General features: G+C 50.1%; 1 protein-coding gene across 3 annotated transcripts in view; it reads right to left on the reverse strand.

The window, feature by feature from the left end:
• Nucleotides 1–15,699, reverse strand: part of LOC130680825 (immunoglobulin lambda-1 light chain-like) — a 270,410-nt gene that overhangs the window by 246,641 nt on the left and 8,070 nt on the right. The window contains exons 1-2 of one of the 3 annotated variants that reach the window (XM_057492326.1): nt 13,887–13,977; nt 13,478–13,777 (exon numbers count right to left, since the gene is read on the reverse strand). The exons of the other annotated variants lie outside the window; for them this stretch is intronic. Of the exons in view, the coding sequence (XP_057348309.1) occupies nt 13,478–13,777; nt 13,887–13,932 (346 nt within the window). The 5' untranslated portion in view covers nt 13,933–13,977. Of the gene's footprint in view, nt 1–13,477; nt 13,778–13,886; nt 13,978–15,699 lie in introns of those variants that run through there. 3 annotated transcript variants of the gene reach the window in all.

A 15,699-nucleotide genomic window follows, 5' to 3' on the forward strand; every position in this document is an offset into this window, starting at 1 on the left:
AACTAGCAAGAAGGGACGTTCTCCCAACTGACACACCAGCCAGCTCCCCACAACTGCTTCTATCGCCATGAAAAGGCAGAAGAATTTGATCCAGACCAAGATCAAAGAGACAACCTCTGAGAAGGAGCTTGGAGAGATAGACCTAACCAATCTTCCTGAAAAATAATTCAGAATAAAGGTCAGAACCATGCTGATGGAGCTGCAGAGAAAAATGTAAGAGCTAATGGACAAAGTAGGGAGGGACACTACAGCAATAAAGCAATCTCTGGCAGGATTTAAAAGCAGAATGGATGAGATGCAAGAGGCCATTGATGGAACAGAAATCAGAGAACAGGAACGCATAGAAGCTGACACAGAGGGAGATAAAAGGATCTCCAGGAATGAAACAATATTAAGAGAACTGTGTGACCAATCCAAAAGGAACAATATCCACATTATAGGGGTTCCAGAAGAAGAGAGAAAAAGGGATAGAAAGTGTCTTTGAAGAAAGAATTGCTGAAAACTTCCCCAAACTGGGGGGAGGAAATAATTGCTGAGACCACGGAAATACACAGAACCCCCAACAGAAAGGATCCAAGGAGGACAACACCAAGGCACATAACAATTAAAATGGCAAAGATCAAGGACAAGGACAGAGTTTTAAAAGCAGCTAGAGAGAGGAGAAAGGTCACCTACAAAGGAAAACCCATCAGGCTATCATCAGACTTCTCAACAGAAACCTTACAGGCCAGAAGAGAATGGCATGATATATTTAATGCAATGAAACAGAAGGGCCTTGAACCAAGGATACTGTATCCAACATGATTATCATTTTAATATGAAGGAGGGATCAAACAATTCCAGTCAAGAAAAGTTGAGGGAATTTGCTACCCACAAACCACCTCTGCAGGGTATTTTAGAGGGACTGCTCTAGATGGGAGCACTCCTAAGGCTAAACAGATATCACCAGTAAAAACAAAATCACAGCAAAGAAAGCAGACCACCAAATACTAACTAAAGGCAAAACATAAAATCAACTACCCACAAAAGCAGTTAAAGGAAACACAAAAGAGCACAGAATAAAACACCCAACATATAAAGAATGGAGGAGGAGGAATAAGAAGGGAGAGAAATAAAGAATCACCAGACAGGGTCTATAAAAGCTCAATAAACAAGTTAAGTTCAGCAGTATGATACTAAAGAAGCTAACCTTGAACCTTTGGTAACCACGAATCTAAAGCCTGCAATGGCAATAAGTACATATCTTTCAATAATCACCCTAAATGTAAATGGACTGAATGCACCAATCAAGACACAGAGTAATAGAATGGATAAAAAAGCAAGACCCATCTATATGCTGCTTACAAGAGACTCACATCAAACCCAAAGATGAGCACAGACTAAAAGTCAAGGGATGGAAAAAGATATTCCATGCAAACAACAAGGAGAAAAAAGCAGGTGTTGCAGTACTAGTATCAGACAAAATGACTTCAAAACAAAGAAAGTAACAAGAGATAAAGGAGGAGATTAAATAATGATAAAGGGCTCAGTCCAACAAGAGGATATAACCATTGTAAGTATATATGCAAACAAATACTAACAGAACTAAAGGAGGAAATAGAATGCAATGCATTCATTTTAGGAGACTTTAACATGCCACTCACTCCAAAGGAAAGATCCACCAGACAGAAAATGAGTAAGGACACAGAGGCACTGAACAACACAGTAGGGCCTAATAGAACATCTATAGAACTCTACACCCAAAAGCAACAGGGTACACATTCTTCTCAAGTGCACATGGAACATTCTCCAGAATAGACCACATACTAGGCCACAAAAAGAGCCTCAGTAAATTAAAAAAGATTGAAATTCTACCACCCAACTTCTCAGACTGCAAAGGTATAAAACTAGAAATAAATTGTACAAAGAAAGCAAAAAGGCCCACAAACACATGGAGGCTTAACAACATGCTCCTAAATAATCAATGGATCAATGACCAAATTGAAATAGAGACCAAGCAATATATGGAAACAAATGACAACAACAACACAAAGCTCCAACTTCTGTGGGACACAGCAAAAGCAGTCTTAAGAGGAAAGTATATAGCAATCCAGGCATATTTAAAGAAAGAAGAACAATCCCAAATGAATAGTCAACGTCACAATTATTGAAATTGGAAAAAGAAGCACAAATGTGGCCTAAGTTCAGCAGAAGGAGGAACATAATAAAGATCAGAGAAGAAATAAATAAAATTGAGAAAAATAAAACAATAAAAAAAAATCAATGAAACCAAGAACTGGTTCTTTGAGAAAATAAACAAAATAGATAAGCCTCCAGCCAGACTGATTAAGAGAAAAAAAGAATCAACACACATCAATAGAATCAGAAACGAGAAAGGAAAAATCATGACGGACCCCACAGAAATACAAAGAATTATTGGAGAATACTATGAAAACCTAGATGCTAACAAACTGGAAAACCTAGAAGAAATGGACAACTTCCTATAAAAATACAACCTTCCAAGACTGACCAATGAAGAAACACAAAATCTAAACAAACTTGAATCAGTAATCAAAAAACTACCCAGGAACAAAACCTCCGGGCCAGATGTGTTTACCTCGGAATTTTTCAGACATACAGAGAAGACATAATACCCATTCTCCTTAAAGTTTTCCAAAAAACAGAAGAGGAGGGAATTCTCCCAAATTCATTCTATGAAGCCAACATCACCCTAATACCCAAACCAGGCCAAGACCCCACAAAAAAAGAAAATTACAGACCAATATCCCTGATGAACATAGATGCAAGAATACTCAATAAAATATTAGCAAACCAAATTCAAAAATACATCAAAAGGAGCATATACCATGACCAAGTAGGATTCATCCCAGGGATGCAAGGATGGTACAACATTCGAAAATCCATCAACATCACCTACCATGGAAACTAAAAGCAGGACAAAAACCACATGATCATCTCCATAGATGGTGAAAAAGCATTCGACAAAATTCAGCATCCATTCATGATAAAAACTCTCAACAGAATGGGTATAGAGGGCAAGTACCTCAACATAATATAGGCCATATATGATAAGCCCACAGTCAAAGTCATACTGAACAGTGAGAAGTTGAAAGCTTTTCCTCTGAGATCGGGAACAAGACAGGGATGCCCACTCTCCCCACTGTTATCCGACATAGTACGGGAGGTCCTAGCCATGGCAATCAGACAAAACAAAGGAATACAAGGTATCCAAATTGACAAAGAAGAACTTAAACTGTCACTATTTGCAGATGACATGATATTGTACATAAGAAACCCTAAAGACTCCACTATAAAATTACTAGAACTGATATCGGAATACAGCAAAGTTGCAGGATACAAAATTAACACACAGAAATCTGTGGCTTTCCTATATACTAGCAATGAACTAATAGAAAGAGAAATCAGGAAAACAATTCCATTCACAATTGCACCAAAAAGAATAAAATACCTAGGGAGAAACCTAACCAAGGAAGTGAAAGAACTATACCATGAAAACTATAAGACACGCGTAAGAGAAATTAAAGAGGACACTTACAAATGGAAACTCATCCCATGCTCTTAGCTAGGAAGAATTAATATTGTCAAAATGGTCATCCTGCCCAAAGCAATATACAGATTTGATGCAATCCCTATCAAATTACCAACAACATTCCTCAACAAACTGGAACAAATAGTTCAAAAATTCATATGAAAACAAGAAAGACCCCGAATAGCCAAAGCAATCCTGAGAAGGAAGATTAAAGTGGGGGGGATCTCACTCCCCAACTTCAAGCTCTACTACAAAGCCACAGTAATCAAGACAATTTGGTACTGGCACAAGAGCAGAGCCACAGACCAGTGAAACAGAATAGAGACTCCAGACATTAACCCGAACATATATGGTCAATTAATATATGATAAAGGAGCCACGGACATACAATGGGGAAATGACAGTCTCTTCACCAGATGGTGCTGGCAAAACTGGACAGCTACATGTAGGAGAATGAAACTCGATCACTGTCTAACCTGATACACAAAAGTAAATTTGAAATGGATCAAAGACCTGAATGTAAGTCATGAAACCATAAAATTCTTAGAAAAAAACTTAGGCAAAAATCTCTTGGACATGAGTATGTCCATGGATATACTCTTCATGAGTATATCTCTCTGGGCAAGGGAAAAAAAGCAAAAATGAACAAGTGGAACTATATCAAGCTGAAAAGCTTCTGTACAGCAAAGGACACCATCAATAGAACAAAAAGGAACCCTACAGTATGGGAGAATATATTAATAAATGACAGATATGATAAAGGGCTGACATACAAATATATATATAAATGACAGATATGATAAAGGGCTGACATACAAAATATATAAAGAGCTCACACACCTCGAAACACAAAAAGCAAATAATCCAATTTAAAAATGGGCAGAGGAGCTAAGCAGACACTTCTCCAAAGAAGAAATTCAGATGACCAACAGGCACATGAAAAGATGCTCCACATCGCTTGTCATCAGAGAAATGCAAATTAAAACCACAGTGAGATATCAGCTCACACCAGTAAGGATCACCACCATCCAAAAGACAATCAACAACAAATGCTGGCAAGGTTGTGGAGAAAGGGGAACCCTCCTACACTGCTGGTGGGAATGTAAATTAGTTCAACCATTGTGGAAAGTAGTATGGAGTTTCCTCAAAAAGCTCAAAATAGAAATACCATTTGACCCAGGAATTTCACTCCTAGGAATTTACCCTAAGAATGCAGCAGCCCAGTTTGAAAAAGACAGATGCACCCCTATGTTTATCGCAGCACTATTTACAATAGCCAAGAAATGGAAGCAACCTAAGTGTCCATCAGTAGATGAATGGATAAAGAAGATGTGGTACATATACACAATGGAATATTATTCAGCCATAAGAAGAAAAGAAATCCTACCATTTGCAACAACATGGATGGAGCTAGAGGGCATTATGCTCAGTGAAATAAGCCAGGTGGAGAAAGACAAGTACCAAATGATTTCACTCATATGTGGAGTATAAGAACAAAGGAAAACTGAAGGAACAAAACAGCAGCAGAATCACAGAACCCAAGAATGGACTAACAGTTACCAAAGGGAAAGGGACTGGGGAGGATGGGTGGGAAGGGAGGGATAAGAGGGGGGAAAAGAAAGCAGGCATTACGATTAGCATGTATAATGAGGTGGGGGCACGGGGAGGGCTGTGCAACACAGAGAAGACAAGTAGTGATTCTACAGCATCTCACTACGCTGATGGACAGTGGCTGTGAAGGGGCATGTGGGGGGACTTGGTGAAGGGGGGAGTCTAGTAAACATAATGTTCTTCATGTAATCGTAGATTAATGATAACAAAATTTTCAAAAAGATAAATAAATAAATAAATGAGAAATACCAGTTAGTAAGAAATAACAAGGGAACGAAGGCAGGTACAGGGCCGATGCACCTACTACACGTCCCACGTGGGCCCACGGGGACCTCACAGTCGGCAGCCAGGGGCCGAGAGCGTGGCCCCAGGACCTTGCCTCAGGGGTTCCCCAGGCACTACGGGTCATTGCTGCCCCCAGGGTTGAGGGCAGGTCTGGGTGGGATCGGAGCCGGTGTGGCCGCCAGACTGTCAGGCTGAGGCAGGAGCAGCTCCCAGGCCCCCGGGAGCCCCTCGCCTGCAGGAAGGAGGCGGAGCAGCGCCCCCTGCGGGTCCTGAGTGGCGCTGCCTGACCCGGGGAGGAGCCCGCTCTGGGCGGGGCTGCATCACTCTGGGAAGCTGCGGGAGCAGGTGACCTGGGCTCCAGAGGGCCCCGTGTCCCCTGCGGTGGGTCCTTCACCCCATTCTCCTGTCCCTGGGATTGTTCGGGGACCGGGCATGGGAGGCAGAAATCGCGCCCTGTATGGGGACCCTGACACAGGCTTGTAGCCCCGGCACACCGTGTCCCCACAAATCCAGGCACCTCCTCCCCCAGGAGCAGCGTGCAGCCAGCTCGCCCCTGGTGGGCAGGGGCACTTTTTTTCAGGTAGCCCAGATTCTATTTGTTTGCACATTGTGTCGCTTGTGCGTCAGGAGCGACCACCAATGAGACTATCCTGTAATTATCAACTCAGACACTTCCTGAGCGGTTGGGCTCCATTGATTTCCTAGAAGGGCAGAATCGTTGGAGGCCATGTGCTCCCTACTTTAATATGTGCTTTTAAATTACTTATAAATGAAGACGAGACACTGAGGGCAAAACCGATGCTGGCTGTGGGCACCTAGAATGCGGGCCTTGCGAGAGCCCAGGCAGCACAGCAGAGGGGTTGGGCTCACGTCCTGGAGACCTGGAGCCTGGTGTGCCAGTGGGCCTGTCCCCCCATGTGTGACAGTGAGGAGCGGCGTCATCCAGAACCTAGCAAATGTCCTGAGCTCAGGGAGGCATCTGAGGCCCCAGAGAAGCAGCTGGCAGCCCAGAGCCGGGATCCTAGTGAGACTGCGTGGGGTCTCAGAGGCGGCTGGGGCAGCAGAGCCTGGGGCCAGGAGCAGGGCCGTGCAGGGGGCGGGCAGGGGGCCACCTGGGTGCCCGGGGCACTGACGCTGGGCGTCTGCTTCCCTTCCCATCCCACCCAGCAGCTCAGAATGTTAGTAGGTGTCTGTGAATCTGTTTGCCTTTGAAGAACATTAAGAAAGGAGATATTTTCATTGACTGCTGGAGACGGACCAAGGTGAGAGCACGCTGCTGTTCAGTGAAGGAGGGACGGCGGGAGCCACCGCCTGGCCTGGCGCTGCTCACAGGCAGGCACATGGCAGAGATGGGCAGACGGGGGACGGGAGGGCAGGTTCGTATCTCGCTTCCCTGCGGAACGCGAGTGCTTTGCGGCCGGGTTTAGCTCTGAGACCCTGACGATCGGCCTCCCCATCAGGGTGCAGCCTGGGGTGGGCAGGGGGTCGTGTAGAAGCAGCAGGGACCCCAGAGCCCGGTTCCTCCCGAGCTGACTCTAGGAAGCTACTGGGGAGGGCACGCTGGCTCCTCGTGCCAACAGGGATGATTTTGCCTTCGACCTTCTCACACTGGCTGTAAACCCAGAACACCTCATAAAAATAGTCTACGATAAACAATATAATACATGTGGTCATATGGTAAGAGAAAAACAATCCAGAGACAGAAATTTAGACATCTGTCAATTAGAAGAAAAATTTAAACAGGAAGCCATAAGCAACATATGCCATCATAATAAAAGTAACATAAATGAAGGATGTACTAAGAAAATTGTAGAGTTAAGTTGCACATTGAAATCATATTTTATAATGACAGAATAAAGGAAACACTCCTTGTGAATGGAACTGGGTAATGCACACATACAGAATACCTGAGACAAAAATTGAAAAGTGGAAAAGTTGTAAATGTTGAGTTCTGTAAAAATCAGTAATATGCGTACTTTCCTAAGATTTTAAATCTTGGTTCCTTCAAGGGAAAAAAATGAATAAACAGCCGGTTTTCCTTAGAAAAAGTTAAAAAACACTGTAATGCAAAAATTCGACTATGAGGCCTACAGTACAGTCAGCTTTACGAGGAACGTCAACACCCTCTCAGGGATCAGACGCTCCCAGGCTCGTCATTTCACAGACATGTGTTTTTCAAAACATATGAAATGTGGAAAACAAAAATTACAGACCAATATTATGTAATATTGCTGTAACTGTTCCCCACAAAATAGTAGCAAAGAGATTCCACAATCAGATTGATGAATTACCATGTGAGATTTTTTCCAGGTATACAAGTGTTCCAAGTGATAAACCTTTGATATAACACATCATGTTAATTGATCACCACATAAAATTATATTATCTTAACAGATCTTCAAAGAGCCTTTGATCAAATTGAAATCAAATTCCTAATAAAAAATGCAAAATAAAAACTGATGCATTAATAATATGGAAATGCACACTGTCCCCTGAACCCCAAACAGATAGGACAGTCCCACAGCCAGACCCTCAGCTAACAGTGTGGGAGAAGCGGATATTTCCACCAAGATCAGGAAGCTGCAAATGTGATCTTTAAGCCCATTATTATTCCACCTCATTTCCCAGTGTTAGACGACGCAGTTAAACAAGAGAAAACCAATGACTATATTGTAGCATTGATGAGACAGTCGAACAGTCATTCCACAGGCCCGGATGTGTGACGCGGCCTTAGATGCTCTGGTGGTGGTGCAGCAGTGAGGGAAGCAATGAGCAAAGAGAACAGACATTCAAACGAATGACTAACGGAATGGTGACACCCCTCTGGAAGCTTCTGGAACTAGGTAAATGAACCAGCATTTGATGGAGGAATCCTTAGTCAGAGCTCAGGTGTGCGGTGGCCTCAGCTGGACCCCCACCACCGCCCCTGAACTTCAGGGCAGAGGCGGTGTCCCCAGCTGGTGGAGGACGGACGCTGTCTCCCCTGGGTCCTCTGCCCTGGATGGGCTGCAGTGAGTGACGCTGAAGACAGAGGGGACAGGAGGAGCCCTCACTGCCAAGTGGGCCCCAGGAAGGACCTGGGCCCCTGGAGGTGACAGGAGCCACGGGCTGAGCCTGAGCAGGAGCTGCTGGACACCCCTTCCGCCGGGTGAGGAGGGGGTGCTGAGCTCCTCCCCAGGCTGGAGCTCTGTGCACCCCGACCCAGCTGTCACAGGCCTGGACACACCCTGCACAACCATGATGAGTCATCGTGCTGACACAGTGGAGCCTGTGGCCCTGCTCCTGCCCTGACCCGTCATGGCCTCTGTCCCCAGTGCAGCCTCCCCTGGACGCAATAACTTCTGCTCCATTGGGGAAAATCACACAGTGTGTCATTACCAAGGGCACATTGTGGGGCCACAATACGGACGCACACTGATGTTCTAGACAAAGGTCTGTTGGTGGGTGGGCGGGGTAGTGTCTGGGCCCAGTTCACACCACAAACCCCAGGAGGTGGCTGACTTGGCAGGGACGGGGCTGCATGCAAGGTTTTGGTCCCACTTCCCCACAGGCCTGAAGCACTGTGACACCACCAAGGCTGCTGTCCAATGATGAGCAGTAATAGTCGGCCTCGTCCTCAGCCTGCAGCCCAGTGATGGTCAGGGAGCCGGAGCTGCCAGACTTGGAGCCAGAGAATCGGTCCGGGACCCCCGAGGCTCTCTTACTATTAGCATAGATGAGGAGTCTGGGGGCCGATCCTGGGAGCTGCTGGTACCAGTTCACAAAGTAAGCCCCAATGTTGGAGCTGCTTCCAGTGCAGGGGATGGTGACCCTCTGGCCTGGGGACCCCGACACCGAGGGCGGCTGAGTCAGCCCAGACTGGGCCCAGGACCCTGCAAGCGGGAGAGACACAGAGACGGTGATGCTGGGGTCAGGGGACAAGAGGAGGAGGCAGGGCCCCATGTCCCCTTGTCCTGTCACCTGTGCACTGAGCCAGGAGGGTGAGGAGGAGAGGGGCCCAGGCCATGGTGGAGTCTCCCCGAGTCCTGCCTTCTGTGTCCCCGACGCTGGAGCAGAGCTTCCCCCAGCCTCCACCTTCCCCTCTTGATGCTCTGAGAGGGGGCGGGGCCGCTCATGCAAATGAGCCCCCCCATCCTGACCCTCCCTGGGCCCCGGGTCAGGCCCCTGTGCCTGAGGAATCAGGGGGAGGCGGGGCGGGACTGTGTGGGGCCCCAGGGAGGGCAGGTCACAGCTGGGAGCCCTGAGCAGAGGGCACAGGGTGTGCCATGTGGCAGGGCCCAGCTCTGCCCTCCCAGATCCCTCAGGATGGGCCGGAGCGCCCTCTGCTGTCCAGGTCCAAACACACCACGTGGACATGGTGCCCAGAGCCCAACAGAGACAGCCCCTCCCCCACCGCTCTGGACGCTGTCCGTGCATCAGTCCCAGGCCCGGTGTCCCTTACGAGACCTCCCCATCACCTCTGGCAGACTTTCTGCCCACGCGGAATCCTCAGGGGTGAGTCTTTCCCCGACGTCCTGGTCACCTCTCGGCTCAGAACTGAGGTGGTGTCTCTCCTACAAACGCTCAGATCAGAGTCAGGTCCAGAGCAGTGACCACACTGCTGACACGTGTCCCCTTCTGTGCGGGACCCTGGTGCCGCTCCCCTCATGTGTGTCCTCCCTGGTGCCCAGAGCTCTCCCTCCCCGCAGATCCCCTCCTTCTGAGCAGACAGGAGCCACGGTCTCCAGGTTCAGGACGTTGTGTGGGAGGGGCCCTGGGGTGCAACCTAGACTGTTGTGATGGGGAATCTGTGTGTGTGTCATTGTTCCCACACTGACCCCTACCAGCTTTTGTTTTCTTTTGTTTTGTTTTGGAGAAGTCTCCTTACTAGATATCTACTCTGAAAGGCCAGTACACAGGTCCGCAAGGTGCCATTCCATGTGACATTCTTTGCAGCATTTTACATACAACTCTGAATGCCCTTGAGCAGTCCAGTTTCCAGGTGACCCTGATATGGGGCAGGTCAGGTCAACCATTCCAAATAGAGGGTTTGGAAATAGTATAGTCCATACTCAAAAATAAGTATCGTGGGAGCTGATTAAATATGAGAGACATTACTACATTTTGCATGAAAAAAAAGTCTACACTGAGTGATTTTGCCAGAAATATCAACTTTAAAAACTAAACAGGAAAACATTATTCACTTCAATCCAATGCTTAAAGTAAAGAAAAGGAACACGTGCTTTTATAACTAGATTTCTTTACACTGGGATCATAACTGGGATTCATACTCATCAGGCCTGTCACTGGTTTAGTCTGAGGAGTCATTAGGGGAAAAGCATCCTGTCTGTCTGTGTCCCGTGGTCTGTGCGGGAGGGAGTTCCAGGTGGTTTAGATGCTGGGAGACGTTAAATACATCACAATGTGTAATTGGATTTGAAAATCTAAGGTCATTACTAAAATTAATCCATGAATTTCACTGAAAGAAAATCTACGCCCTACTTTAATTTCACTTTTTCAACCTTACCATCTTTTGAAATACTTCCTTGTAACCCTTCTTTGTTTTGAGGCAACTTTTGGTTAAATCACAGAGAATTTTATTCATTAGACAGAAGAAATGAATTCTTGCAGGCACATTGCACCCTGAGGTGTCTTGGAACTGCTTCCGCTCTGACATGCATGGTCTCCATGTGACTCCCCTTCACTCCTCCCACTGGAATAAGAGGGGCTCTGCTAAGCTGCACAGGTGCTCACACACAGGTTGGGCTCCGGGACCCCGCCCAGAGGGGCTCCCTCCCTGGGGCCCTCAGCTCAGGCTTAGGGGTAGGCGGGGTGTGTGGGCAGCGGGCTCCCCCGGGTCAGGCCCCATTCTGGCCCAGCTCCACGGGACCTGGAGGGCAGGGGCAGCTCTGCAATGGTGCCTGTTCCTCGGACACCAACTGGACATGGGGTTGGGGGCAGGGTCGGCACAGGTGAGTGCACAGTCTTTCCCCAGTGTCCTGGCACTGCCCAAGAAGAGGACACACATGGGAGGCAACTGCCCATCACTTCCCCTCGTAGGTGTTCACAAAGGAGGGACTGAGGGCATGTCTGGAAGGCCTGGGTCCTGACAGGCCATGGCCACGTGGTGACATTATGGGGTCCACACAGTACAGGGCCATCTCACCTGCGCTCCAGCCTAAAGGCAGCAGCGCCTCAACCCTGCCTCTGCTGCAGGCCGCCCGGCGTGGCTGCACTTTTTTGGAGATTCCTCCCTCTTGTCTCCAGCTGTGTGTCCTTGTTGCTCCTGCCACACTCAGTTTGTCCAGGGATATTAAACTCCCATCCTAACACCTGCTTCCCATTACAGCCTCTAGTTCCTGCAGGATTTCTGGGTTCCTGTGTGGACCCTTCCACCACCATCCAGTTTAGGGGACTGCAGACCCCTTGCCCTGAGGCCTGGGCCCCAATCTAGAGCCTCCTCGGCCTGTCCCACCCTGCAGCCCCTTTTCCTTATATAGAAAATGAGAGGTAGAGCCAAGGAGTCCTTATCCATCCTTGTTGCAGAAAAGAACTTTCTGGAAGCATCTACACACAAACCAAGGGGAGAACTCCCCTCCTTATGACTCGTATGAGGGGAATGGGCAGGGATGGTGGTTCCCTGAGCTTCTCCAGATGGGAAGGTGATGACCTGGGGGCAGCCCTGAGGGTGAGGGCTGAGCTCACCCCGCATGTTCCGTCCGTATCACAGCATGGTGACGTCATCCCAGGCTCAGGGGACCTTTCCATCCAAAGTGAGACAAGACTGACCAGTGACAGCAACCCCATGGCTCCTGGTGGGCATCTCTCCCCAGGGGCAGGACTAATTCCTGGCATGCGGGATGTCAGTCACACTGCCTCTGGGAAGTGGGGCCTCACAGGGTCTCAGGGCACTGAGACCCCCACCTCCATGGCTCCCAGGACCCCTGCCTCGGTGTCTCTCTCCCAGCCCCACACGTCAAGTCCCCTCCCTCCCCGTCCTGGGGTCTGGGCCTCCCTCCCTGCCTCCCCTGCCTCCTGGTTGAGCCTCCTGTCCCACCTGGACGTCACCACAGCCCCCCTGGTCCTGTGTCCCCCCTCCTGCTCCCCCACCCTCTGGGCAGCACCGGGACCTCACTGTGACCCCAGACTCAGGAGGCCCTGCCAGCCTCCCCGCTCCTTCCCGGCCCCCCACCTCCCCTCGCTCTCCCGGGATGCATCTCTCCTCCTCGGACGCTGTCAACTCCCTGAGCCTGTGGCCTGTCCTCTCCTCTCAACACTGTGCCCTGGGCCCCTGGACCCACATCTGGTTTCAGTAAAACGTGAGGATGCCCTTCATCTGGGCAGCTGATTACTCTGAGGCAGACACGGCTGGGCCCTGTGTCCCTGCTTCTGTCCTGACCCCTCAAAGGATTGAGTTGTGTCCCCACAAAACCCTGTGTGGAAACCCCAACCCCAGTGCGACTGTATGGGCGATTTAAAAAGGAAATTAAGGTAAACGAAGTCATGAACCCTCAACAAACGCGGCTGGTGCCTTTACAAAAAGAGGAGCAATCAGGACTGAGCGCAGGGAAGGGCTGCGTGAGGATGCGGGGAGCCTGGGCCTCTGCCAGCCAAGGAGAGAAGCCGCGGGGACAGCAGGCCTGCCCGCGCCATGACCTTGGACTTCCAGCTCCAGAAAGGGGAGAAGAGACGTGTCCGCGGGCTGCGTCCCCCAGTCTGTGGCGGGTGTGACGCAGCCCCGGCAGAGTGACACTCCCCTCGTGGACGCTGTCCCCAGGGCGGCCCGCGAGCATCCAGCAATTTCAGCTCAATTTGGGCACATTGTTCCCGATGCTGACAACAAGGACAGGCCTCGGAGGAAGAATCTGTGAGGACGAGGACAGGTTCCCCGGGCCCGTTCCCAGGGCTGGTGCTCGGAGCCCGGTCCTCAGCCACACAGACAAGGATGCAGCTGACGCGGCCTGAGGACGGGGCTGCCCTGGGAACCCCAGTGCTGGCTGACGGCGGGTTTTGGTCGCACTTCCCCACAGGCCTGAAGCACTGTGACACCACCAAGGCTGCTGTCCCATGATGAGCAGTAATAGTCGGCCTCGTCCTCAGCCTGCAGCCCAGTGATGATCAGGGAGCCGGAGCTGCCAGACTTGGAGCCAGAGAATCGGTCCGGGACCCCCGAGGCTCTTTTACTATCACCATAGATGAGGAGTCTGGGGGACGATCCTGGGAGCTGCTGGTACCAGTTCACAAAGTAAGCCCCAATGTTGGAGCTGCTTCCAGTGCAGGGGATGGTGACCCTCTGGCCCGGGGACCCCGACACTGAGGGCGGCTGAGTCAGCCCAGACTGGGCCCAGGACCCTGCAAGCGGGAGAGACACAGAGACATTGATGCTGGGGTCAGGGGACAAGAGGAGGAGGCAGGGCCCCCATGTCCCCCCAGACCCGTCCCTGTCCCCTTGTCCTGTCACCTGTGCACTGAGCCAGGAGGGTGAGGAGGAGAGGGGCCCAGGCCATGGTGGAGTCTCCCCGAGTCCTGCCTTCTGTGGCCCCGACTCTGGAGCAGAGCTGCCCCCAGCCTCCCCCTTCCCCTCTTGATGCTCTGTGAGGGGGTGGGGCCTCTCATGCAAATGAGACCCCCTAGGACCCTGACCCTCCCTGTGCCCCCAGGACAGGCTCCTATGCCTGAGGAGCTCAGGGGGAGGTGGGGCGGGGCTGTGTGTGGCCCTGGGGAGGGCAGGTCACAGCTGAGAGCACTGAGCAGAAGGCACAGAGTGTGCCAGGTGGCAGGGCCCAGCTCTGCCCTCCCAGACCCCTCGGGATGGGCCCCGAGCGCCCCCTGGTGTCCAGGCCCAGACACACTATGTGTGACATGGTGCCCAGAGCCCAGCAGGCAGCCCCACCCCCATTGCTCTGGCCACTGTCCCTGCTTCAGGGCCAGGCCAGAAGGGCCCTGGGAGGAACCTGTACATACAACAGTGTAGATATCCCAGCAGTTCATCTTGCTGTAATTTATTTCCTGCTTAAGCTTAATCTGTAGCCGAAACTGTTCTAAGAGAGCAGAACAGTAGGTGCTGCGTCTTGGAATCTGGTGCGGGTCATGAGCGGTGTGACAAGGACTGCAAACAGTTCCCGTGATCCTTTCCAAGGCAAACCCAGAGAAGGACATACCGTGAGACTCTCGTGGCAGGACGACTTGACAAGACATAAGAGAAACTTGTAAGAGGTGATTAGTTTGCAATTGTTCAGCTTGATGAAAAACTCATCCAGTAAACATTAATGGACGGCTGTCTTTTTACTGGCTGTAACTTAATAAACGCGCGGGGGAGCGCTGACCTGGTGCTTAGTCGCCAAAGAAGTCTAAACCCTCTGCACTAAATGTCATTCTGACTCGGTTTCTCATTTTCGTGGTCCCCGACTGCAACAGGAACTACTTGCTCTGACCACACAAACGTCCCTGCTCAGGCGACTGCCAGGCTGGAGGGGACACAGCTGCTGAGTCCCCGTCAGTGAGCGCAGGGTGGCTTAGACCCCAGGCCCAGGCTCCCTTGAGGGAATGGTCCTCACTGAGCCCCAGTGTAGAGACCACAGGGCAGCCCCACAGCGCCCCCTGCTGGTCACAGGCACATGCGTCCCCGTGGCCCAGAGCCCTCGGAGCCCAGCTGACGTCTGCAGCTCCCCGGGCCAGTCTCTGTTCATAAATCCCTGGCCAGGTTCCTGGATCCTGGGATGCCACGTGCTGCACATGAATTCTGTAGTGTTTTTCACCCTCAGAAGGAGTCCTGGTCTGCGGGTGGTACAAACATGTGCATGAAGGATGAGGCCAGCTGTCATCACCCCGAGGCAATACTACAAATACCATATCCCCTTTTGGTATATGATTTTGGGTATTCACACATGCTTAGCGTTCCATAGAACTTGTGCATTAAATTGATGAATTGCAGCTACCCTCACATGAATTGATTGGCGTTTTAGTCTCCTGTGGTTTAGGTAACTTCATTATTTTACGACTCATTAAAGTGAAAGGAGTACAATGAATCCTAAGGTTGCTCCCGTCATCCACGGAGAGATGGGTTAGCGAGAAGGCCCTTGGGTTCCCTCCCCTGGAATGTGCCCCTGGATTCCTTGCAGAAGCTTCGGACATACAGGCAGTGACTCTGAAATCGCATGTTGTCTCCTTCTGGGTCCTGAATCTGCTACAAGAGGTCGCGGGTCACCTGGTTGTTTACTGAGCAGAGGTGATGGTCAGAAATACATCACCAGGAGCACATTGCAGGTGTCACA

The sequence above is a fragment of the Manis pentadactyla genome, chromosome 14, assembly GCF_030020395.1.
Source record: "Manis pentadactyla isolate mManPen7 chromosome 14, mManPen7.hap1, whole genome shotgun sequence".
Classification (NCBI taxonomy): Eukaryota; Metazoa; Chordata; class Mammalia; order Pholidota; family Manidae; genus Manis; species Manis pentadactyla.